We start from the raw sequence: 11321 nt of genomic DNA, 5'->3' as shown, positions 1-11321 counted from the left end.
GCGTTGATCCCTCCATCATCACTTCCTTCACAACATTTAAGATTAAAAGTGATGATGTTACAATGCAGGATATGATTTCCAGACTCCAAACATAACTTATTCAAACTGAATGTAAACTCCTCCCGAATCAGAGTTATTTCCTTATGAATGTCAACTTCCCAAAGTACTATTTGTAGTTACAACCAAAAGTAAAAGAGAAAATAGTTAAAACTACATGCTGCAAATGGCAAAGAAAGAACTTTTCATAAGTTAAGGAGCAACCATGATTCAAAAACAGAATACCAGGTTCTAAGAAGAAGCATTATAGAATCCTAGAATGTTAAATATCATTATACATTATAAGGAACTGCAATATACAACATCAAGTAGAAGCTTCTTTGCATTGAAGATTACAGATGGCTCCTAGTCCGAACCCTTAACTTCCTTCTACAAGCAGGAATCTCTCTCTTTCAATGTGGTCTGTCTTGCCACAAAAAATGAAAAAAGAAAAAAGAAAAAAGAAAGGGGACTTCTATGTACTTGGGTCATATACAAGAGGAAAAGCCAAAACAATGATCCAAATAGACCAAATCGGATCTCAAAAACTCAGTTCAGGTGTGAGGTGTGGAAAACTTTAATGTACTGTCACAACACAGAGTAGCGGGTTTGCAATGCACAATATAATCACACAACAAAATAGAGAAGACCAATGAATTGAACACTTAAAGAACAAAACTGAGTTACCTTATTAGTCAAAATAATTTTAAGAGCAAATGGTTTGCTTGACTAGATGCTGCTTAACAAAGTTTCTGTCCTTCAAATCTAAGCTCTGCATGTATATGGTCTTATAAGATTTCTCTAAAGGTACTGTTTACAACATACTAACAGTCACATTCAAGAAAGCTGCAGATATAACAACTTAAGCTTGAAAAATAATGCAGTAAAGAGAGTACTAAGCTTCAAAAAATAACACGAAAGTTATTTTTAAAATTATGATACTATTCAATAAAGTTCAAAAAAGCAAAATAGTACATTACCTTCGGGCTGACAGCAATAGTTGTTCTGCATCTGTGTACTTGTTACTTTCAATTAAAGAACAAGCAGTGTTGAATGCCAACTCAAAACTGCTAGTTGCTTTGACCCTAAGTGTATCCATCATTCTTTGCACTTCAGAAGCCCTCCCAGAGGCGACCAAACTAGCAACAGAGTTTATTTCTAATGATTCACTCTTGGATTTTTGAAGCTTGTGATAAATATCCATGCAAGCGTCCATTTTTCCCAGACGATACAGAATCTGAGACTCTAACAACATGGCTGTAGAATTCCCCTCTAGGCTTTTCAAGGACTCCAAAGCTTCATCTAGTTTGTTTTGTCTGTATAAGCAGTATGCCTATTTAGAGATAGCAAAAGCAAAATAAGAACATCATTGACGCATTATATGAATGCTCTTGGAGCATTATATACAACCAAATGTAAGCTCGAAAACCTCAGATATATTTGTGGAAAAAAATCCTTAATGAAGTAATATGTAATGATCCACATGGCCGTTTTCGTTTGATTGAGCTCAACATCGATCTAGATGAAATACGATGCATTGGTAAATAAAATGATCGATTGCTTTCACTGCCTTTGCACACAAAGAAAAGGAACTTGATACATTGATTTACAAAATTACACAAATGATACACCTTCAGTTAGAACCTCATCAAAGAAGATCTTCATACATGTAAACAACACAAGCATTCTTAGCTTTAATCAATGTGCAACAAAGAGGTCTGTGCTATTCTTACTTTCAATAGCAAAATAGTCACTGAACAAAAAGATGACAAAATCAATGACTATTTACAAAATTACATGATTAGTTCACTTAAATACAAAATAATACCCAAAGACCGATGACTATTTACTCCTACGCTTCTCAATGATTTCCATTTGGAGAGATTGAATATATTCAAGCTGCATTTTAGACAAGTGGCTTGTATCCATCATCATAATTTCTCTTTCTTCTTTCTTTTGTTTCCTTGCCTCTTTCCTAAGTTCAACCTCAAGCTTTTGTTTTTCAAATTCTGCTTTCTTTTGCTCCCTTTCCTCTTTCCTAAGTTCAACCTCAAGCTTTTGTTTCTCAAATTCTTCTTTCTTTTGCTCCCTTTCCTCTTTCCTAAGTTCAACCTCAAGCTTTTGTTTCTCAAATTCTTCTTTCTTTTGTTCCCTTTTCTCTTTCCTAAGTTCAACTTCAAGCTTTTGTTTCTCAATACGAATGATCTCCTCCTTTGTCGTATCGATCTCTTTCTTTCTCTCCTCATGTAATCTCTTCTTCGCTTCCGCTAATCCACTCAAAACCTCCATCACAATCTCTTTCTCTCCACAATTGTTGCTCTTTCTTTTTCTCTCTCTCTCTTTCGCAGCCTTCTTGCCTATAGGTCTCTCCAAGGCTACATGTACATCTTGATCATTGTTATCTTCCCCTAAATGTATAACATCTAGCGGATAAGAAGTACTTGTATCAAGGCATTTCCTTTTCAAATCTGATTGAGTCAACATATATTTCTTCCATTTCGGTACTGTCTTCAACATATTCCACAAATGTTCAAATTGAAATATGGCATTGTTATTCAACTCCTGGTACATAGCCTTTGACATATTGATCTAAAAGAAAATTCATAAAATGAAAATGATTAAAATCTTGAATCAAATAAATTACTAATTTACACTACTAGTAAGAAATCATTTATACCTTATCTTGCTCACCAATACCACTTTGATTCCTATGTTCAACTTGTTCTAAGTACCCACAGAATTTGTTGATGACTTTTTGGATGAAAGACCATCGATTTGATAAAGAATGTGCAGTCCGTTCTACAGTGGTTTCTTTCTTGTTCTCATTATAGTTCTCCAAAATCCTATCCCAAAATTTGGTGCTTTTTCGAGAATTCCCTTGAATTGGATCAAGGCCAGTATTGAGCCAAGCCTTTACTAGTAAAACGTCTTCTTCTATTGAGAAGTTTGTTTTTTTAGTAGTAGACTTCTTTTTAGGTTGGGGTGGATTTTCATTGTTGTATTGACGCCCCTCTTGTAAGAGCATGGTGAAGCTTTGGGAAGGAGTTTCATTGAACTCTTGTAACCCCTCTTGTGAGTCCATGAGTGCAAGTAGCTGAATGAAAAAAAAGGAACTAAAAATATCATAAATTTGGTTCCATTCATGGATCCATGTAACATTAAAGATGTACACATAACATCCTAATTTGCCTTGAACCAGTCCCTTAACAATAAGGAGAATAAACTCTAAATTATATTCAAAGATGCACTTTTGGCTTGGGAAATCAAAGGGTACAAAAGCACTCAAAGACTAAGCTGTAAATTTAAATTGAAGCAACACATTATTCAATCTATGGTGCTAGCTACAAAGTGGGATCTACTACCCTAATTTATTGGGTTCGATTAACAATGTAAATACACATTTAAGATGGGAGGTGTGTGGCACTTTACATATCACTGCAAATTGCAGAAAATGTAGGCTCTACAAAACTTGAGGAAGAAGAGGATATCTACCCCAACTACCCCAACAAATCCACAATGACAACAAATCTGATCTCACACCCATCTAACCTCCCCAACAATCTGACCCAAGTATATAACCAATTTCCTCAAGAGACGCTTCCAATGAACACCAAGAACCAAATATAGAAAAATAATTCATGCAGCTCTAAAGTGACAATTTCTAAAACCAGTAATTGTGGGAAGTCCATCTAATTGATTCTAGTTTTACTGAAGATCTAGGTTTTACTGAAACCAGTAAGTCGAACACAGTAAGTCGAACACAGTCTAGGTTTTACTGAAGATCTCCTTATGATGCCTTTCCTCCCTTCGTTCTTTTTCCTTTTTCATGAAATCCATCTAATTGATTCTTGAAACCACAAAAAACATGTCATTCAATATTTCAAAACGGAGAAGAATAAAAAAAGCCATTGAAGCCCCCCCAGAGTCTATTAGCAATAAACAAATAACCAGTAACTTGGAGTTTAACATACATAACTTGGAGTTTAACATGCACCGATGAAATTTAACTAGAAAACCCATCATTTAATCAAGAAAATCCACAGCCCCACAAAGAAAGTGTCATACAGCAAGGACGGAAATCAATAACCCTAACTTGTAGAATAATTCAGTCTAAAATCAGGGCTTTAATCGCCACCCAGATGAATATAAGGAATTGGTTAAGCACAAAGCAATAATAGCAAAATGCCCTGTGAATATCAAAGCCAACTCCTAGCCATAAAGAACAACAAGAACACCAAAATTAGGCTGGGATTTGAAAGCGTTCTACTTCTCTTCCTCTCCAAGGTTTCTCAAACCTTCTCAATAAATATAAGAATTCTATATACAAAATAATTTCAAAACATTTGATTTTTTTTTTGATAAGTAAAAGAAAACACATGAAATTTGCCCAAATCTGCAAGAAAGATTGAGCCACTAGACTCTCTCTCTCGAAGATTCGCAGAGACGGAGCAACTATGGGCGTCAGCTCATACGCAAGCGCTCACTGCCATCTGAGCACCGGTAATCAGTAAATGACGCCGCGTGATATTCATTCATTCAAAGGCAAAGAAGTGAAACCCTAACGCTAACGCTATAGCTGTGTACATCGCTCACCGATGTGGCGGAGGCTTCTTACAATACATTTGATTACAGAGCAATGAACATTTAGGAGAAGACAAACCCAAATTTAGGAGAAATCGAACAAAAGGGAAGAATGAACCTTTCTTCCAATCGAAGAACGAACCTTTCTGAGCTGGACACTACGCTCGCCGGAAAAGGACTGGTTCAGCTTGCCCAGGCGCTGCCCACTCCACGACGACGGTGGCTCAACCACCGTTCTTCAGTCTCTCTCTCTCGGCTTGAACAGAACGCTCACCATTCTCTCTCAATCTCGAATTTTCTCTCTTTTCGGTCTCCTCTCTACCTTGTGTAGAACAGATGAAACTTGAGAGGTTGAAGAAGACGGAATTTTCGCAGAGAGAGCTTGTATTGAGCGGAGAGAGCTTGTATTGAGCGAGATGGGTGGCGTGTTGGACAGGAAAGAGAGAGCTTGCGTTGCGTTGAGGCTTGTGCTGACAGGAGAGAGAAAGATTTATTTTTCAATTTAATAAGCCTTAGGATTGCTACAGTGGAGCCCAATATATTGGGTTCCACTGTAGCATATGATGGTTTAAGGAACCATTTAGGGAATTTGCTGTGGGACGTTTTTTGTGATTTTTTGGACATATTCCCTAAACATAGGGAACAGACCCCCTTATAGGGAAGCTGCTGTGAATGCTCTTAGGTGACGGAATAGGCCAATATTCTGGAGTATAGTTTGCTCAATTCTAAGTTGTTCCTGAATGGGTCAAAATTCTATTTTTTTTTTTAAATATTAAATCATTTAAATTTTACTTCAACTAGCTAGGTAACAAAATCTTTCTTAAATGGTCAAATATTATTGCAAGTGCAACTAAACAATTATTTTTTTTAAAAAAAATTGTTAATGACAAGTATGCAGTTAACTAATAGTATTTGGACCAAAATGTACCTTTTGTTCTAGAAGAAAGGTAAGGCTAGCTTCAATGCCCTAGAGTGTATGATTGTGTTTAAGTTGTAAAAGAAAAGATAAATGAGTACGCAATTTATAATTTATACTTTTTTGGGTGTTTTTTTTTTTAGCAAGAGATATTTTATCTACAAAGATCTTACACATCTATTTATAACTTATTTCTTGTCCATATATCTTGCATGGAGATAAGCAAAAGATAAAAATAAAATATTTTTCTTTTTATATATTGGCCTTAAATTGATATATAAAATCATATATCAACTTCAAAAGGATATCATAGCATCTAGATAACTCTTGTGTATAGACATACATATATTACAAAAGATATTAACTTACAAAATTTTCGTGAACACAATGCCGGGCAAGAGGGGTCAAATGACTTTCTTAGCTTCGCAATTGATATAATCATTTAAAAAAAAAAAAAAAACTATCATCAGCATTATTGTAATGTGAGCATTGATAAGGATTTTTTTTTTTTTAGGGGGCTGTGAGCATTGATAGTTATTATCTCTAATAACCAGCCAATTATTATCTCTTGATAAATGGCGTAGGTATGTTTTGTGAGTTCGAATTTAAATGTAATGGGCAAATAGACGAGGTCGAATAACTTCGCGGTTCAACTATTAAGAATGTTGATGTCCAAATCAATAGTCGCCTCACATCCGCCTATTAGAGAGGAGCTTGCAGAGATTAGTGGAGGCCCTTTAATGGAAACCAGCGTTGCTGGGTGGGAGAGATATGGGAGTTCTTAACTATAACTTTTTCCTTAGGCCCCTTTTAGAGGCTGGTGCTCTCTAGGTCTTGTTAGGAGATTTCTCCTAAAGTATGTTTATTATATGGACACATTTTCTTTTCGGATTGTTAGAGAGGTTGGTGGGGCATGAGATTGTGATTAGGGCTGTTAAGTGAGCGAAGCGTCTTGCGAGCAAGCTCGGGCTCGACTCGAATATTAAATGAAGCGCTTCGTGAATACAAATCCTAGCTCGAATATTAAACGAAGCAAGCTCGGCTCGACTCGGCTAACTCGTGAGCAGCTCGTGAGCTCGGCTCGTATAAGGCTCGCCTCGCTTATTATGCTCGGCTCGTATATTTTTTTATTAAGTAACAAATAACAATATATAATCAACATTACTCATTTACTCAATAATAACAAATATATTATATACCTTTGTTTTTTTTTTGTTATTTATGTATATGTGTGTATATATATTATATATATAATATATGTATATATTAATATAAAAACATATAAGAAATATATATATAAAAGAAATATATGATATTATCATTAATCATTTTATCATATGATATAATCATATAGTACAACCGTACAAGTTATTGTGTCATTTAATACAAATACTATAATTAGATAGTTTATACTTTGAAAATTGGAATCGTATATATCACATAATCATTATATAATCATATGGTATATCTGCATAAGTTATTGTGTTATTTAATCAATACATTATAATTATATATTTTATTCTTATAAAACATATATGACGTATCACATGATCTTAGATCTAAGATAATATTAATATTAATTGTGAGATAATATGATCATAAAATTTAAGTATGAGTGTACGATCATTAGATCATATGAATTTATTACTTAGAGTTTGAGTATTACTATTAGATTAAATGATTAATAATTAAGTAACTAATATGTTTCTTATAATTTATACATTATAATAACAATTTACGGTAAGTAAAAACTTAACAATTTGAATTTAAATCATATATCATGAATCGTGATAATAAGAAGTTAAGAACATATAATATAAGTATATAAGTTATAACAATTAACATTGACCCATAACCATTACCCATATAAATTAGATAATGATACAACCATATAACCATAAAAGTATATAAATGTTTACATATAAGATACAATATATATTAATATTGACATTATATAATTGACCCGTGTTAAGCATTAACATTTTAACATATTAACTAAATAATACTATATGTAATATGATAATAGTGATTAGTGTGTGTAAGTGTGTGACATAAAGCGTTTTACGTTGTGATTTAAAAAATACTTAATCTAAAATAATAAGAAAAAAAAACGCGATTAAAAAAACACATTTTTTAGAATTGTAATTATTGAAATTAAAAAAACAAACTTCCCTAAATAATACTACATAACACAATTTTTATTCATAATTCCTAAATTTTAAATTTTGAATTTTTTATTGAATTTAATAATTTAATTGAATTTGAATTTGATATATGGAATATAAGTGTAATCGTAGCCGTCCAAAATGTTTTGATGATCTAATAGCCGTTGGATGATATTAATAGATGACAACTATCAAGCATTTACTAAGAAGAATGTATATGGTGTAACAGAGACACCGTAAGCTTGCCTTGTTTGATCTAATCTGACGAGTAATATTAAATGTTGAAAACGTTTATATGATCAATGGATCATATTAAACAAGCACACCAGATCTAAGTAGAGACAGCCACATGGGATACCTTTTTGGTAAAACAAATCAAACCGTTAATATTTAAAATTTAATTATTTTTCCAAATCCAACGGTTGCAAATTAAAGAACCCAAATTTAACCTAAATCTCTATCAGATCTCTCCATTCTCTCGACAGATCTCTCACAAACTCTCCATCATCCTCTTCGCCTCCTTTCTTTGTTGCCGCTCCTACCACTCTCCCAATGCCCCCAACAGCAACCACCACCACCACCGCAGCAACCACACACCTCGACGCCTGGCTGAAGCTGAACGGCTCGTGCCCGGTTTCCAGGAACTTGCAGCTGCCAACCTCGCTGTCCACGCCGCTCTCGGAGGTCGTTTCACTCTCGCAGTACGCCGCGGATCGGAGGCGGAGGAGGTGATAAGATTTGTGGGTTTTTCTTTTCTTTTTGGGTTATTTTTTCTCCGTTTCTTCTTGGGTGGTGGGTGGTTTGGGGTTTTGCCGTTTGATGTGTTTGTTTGGTTGCCCAGAAAATATTGGGCGGATTTCTTAAAGTTAGGCTAATTTTATGGTTGGGACCAATTTTGGGTGGGTCGAGATTCCTTGTAAATGTGAGATTCCTTGCTGTTTGATGTGTTTGTTTGGTTGCCCAGAAAATATTGGGCGAATTTCTTAAAGTTAGGCTAATTTTATGGTTGGAACGAATTTTGTTTGGTTGCCCAAAAAATATTGGGCGAATTTCTTAAAGTTAGGCTAATTTTATGGTTGGAACGAATTTTGTTTGGTTGCCCAGAAAATATTGGGCGGATTTCTTCAAGTTACGCTTAAATTACAAAAAAAAAAAATAATAATAAAAGTCGAGCTCGAGCTAGCTCGAGCAAGAGCAAGTAGACGAGCTCGAACAGGGTTTCAACCCTATCGAGCTGAGCTCGAGCAGCAAAGTCAGGCTCGACTCGAGCTCGAGCTCCTGGCCCAAAAATAAACGAGCCGAGCCTGGACAGCCAAAGCTCGCCCAAGCTCGGCTCGTTTACACCCCTAATTGTGATTACATGAGCTGGCATGGGGGAATATCACATGCTTATGAGTTCTTCCCTGCTAATGCTACACTCGAGCGGATCCTCTGTTGAATGTTGGTTTGTGGCCCATGTACCGGATTTTCGACCCATCTGGTCTGGCCAATGAGCTTGTTGACACTTTTCTTCTGGAAATCCTGCTGATCTCTTTGGGGGAAGGTGGGCTTGGCCATCTTTTGGTAACGTGCGAGCCCCTGGTCATCTTATGGTAGTGCCCCTCTAGGAGTTCCCTAATTCTCATTGATGATTAGTAAATTTCTTTATGAGAATATGTATTGGACTTTCCACGCGGGTCTTTTGACCCATGTGGGTCTGGCTAGACCCACGGGTCACAAGGCTAGACAACTTTTTTTTTTTTTTTTTTTACTTTATTATTATTATTATTTTTTAATTTAGAATTAAAGGTAAATTTGCATTTTTATAAAAAAGTTAGGGGTATAAACGTTATTGTTTCATTTTTAATATTTAAAATCAGACGTAGGGGTTCAAATTGATTGTAATTGAAAATTTAAGTGTTTAAATTGAGAAATTTTGAGATTTGGAAGCTTGTCAAATCACGTGATAATGTAGGGGTATAAAGTGAAGTTATTCTTAAAAAAAAAAGTAGTGGGAGAAAACTGATCGGTTGGGTCATCACCCGAAAATATATGCTCATTTTGTTTATTGATTTTCCCTCAAATATTTAGAACTCCTATATATATATATATATATATATATATATATATTGTTTTAATTAAATTTATTCAAACTTTGTCCTTACTATTAAAAAAACATATGCATCACACATGTTTAAGAGACATATGTTATTTTTATAGATTAGGTTGAAGAAAATTCTTTCAATCCAGTTTGGAGAAAAACTTTGTCTATATATATATATATATATATATATATGATTCTGTGACTAGTTTCCGTAAAGCATTTATAATAATCGGTGATCTGTATCAAATATAGTCTTCCCTTAGAAGCCACTATCGAACTATTCATGCTATCAAGAAGAAACCTCATATTTTTTTTATTTTTGTTTTGTTTTTTTCTTAAGGAAAAAGTAATGCCCGTTTTAATATGAGATTGGATGTGTTTGAGATGTTCGAATTTGGAATGAAATAATTAACTATCTAATTGTTAAATTGATTTTTTTTTTTTTTTTTTCATAGAGCTGAACATGCAAATAAATGATGGGAAAAATTAGGGGTGCAAAGGCGGGCAGTTAAAAACCACCTGCTAATCGCTCTAACCGCTAACCGTTAATTGCTCTAACCACTTAACCGTATTAACCGCTAACCGCCTAACCACTATAACCGCCTAGCGGTTAGCGGTTAGCAGTTATTGGGTTTACTAACCGTAACTACTAACCGCTAACCGCATTTTTATATAATATATTTTTATAATTATAATTATAAAAATATTTATACATATAACATAATCACTTGATCATTAAATCACAATTTTTTTTAAAAAATAATTAAATCACAATTTGAGTATTAATATATTATCACTATAATTTATATGATTATATCAAATGAGATTGATCATTAAATCATTTGATTATATAATAACAAATTATACATATATAATATGACATAACTCATAAGTATACCAATTCATACTAATACAACAATTAAATATCTAGAGACTTATTTTCAATGTATGTTATAAACTTATAAGTCTATATATGTTATAAGTCTATATATGCATATGAATAATATAAATGTATAATATCAATACTTAATCATATGATTCAATGGCAATTCAAATACTTTATTCAAGACTTCAAGTGAATCATATTATTAATGTACAATGATGATATGATTCGTATAATATCAAATTAAGTAATTGACATTGGATTAAACAATGACCAATGTGTTACTTATAAACATAATTTAAGTACTAATGTATTATCATTATAATTTTAGTAATTTATATATTATCACTAGAATTGATATGATTATATCACATGATGACTTGATCATTAAATCATATGATTATATAATAATAAATAATACATATATAATATGACATAACTCATAAGTCATAAATCTACAAGTTAATCATATGATTCATGTACAATGATAATCACAATTGATTCAATTGAATTAAACAACATATTATTTATTCATAGATGTGACTCAACTTTCAAGTTTAAGTGCTGCTTCATCTTTTGCCTAGAGGTTTGTTAGTAACAAAGGTTATTATTTTTTGAATTGTCATAGTATTTTAATTACAATACAATTATATTAAG

General features: G+C 33.4%; 1 protein-coding gene across 1 annotated transcript; it reads right to left on the bottom strand.

Moving 5' to 3' along the window:
* Window positions 1-1012: 1012 nt before the first annotated feature.
* On the bottom strand, window positions 1013-2325 carry LOC132162273 (protein PXR1-like). The gene is made up of 2 exons (XM_059572531.1): window positions 2005-2325; window positions 1013-1369 (listed from the first exon to the last, which is right to left on the bottom strand). The coding sequence occupies exons 1-2, from the start codon at window positions 2323-2325 to the stop codon at window positions 1013-1015; spliced, it is 678 nt and encodes a 225-aa protein (XP_059428514.1).
* Window positions 2326-11321: the final 8996 nt, after the last annotated feature.

The sequence above is a fragment of the Corylus avellana genome, chromosome ca9 (assembly GCF_901000735.1).
Source record: "Corylus avellana chromosome ca9, CavTom2PMs-1.0".
Lineage (NCBI taxonomy): Eukaryota > Viridiplantae > Streptophyta > Magnoliopsida > Fagales > Betulaceae > Corylus > Corylus avellana.
The sequence above is the reverse complement of the archived record's forward strand: the minus strand, read 5'-3'. Positions and strand labels throughout refer to the sequence as shown.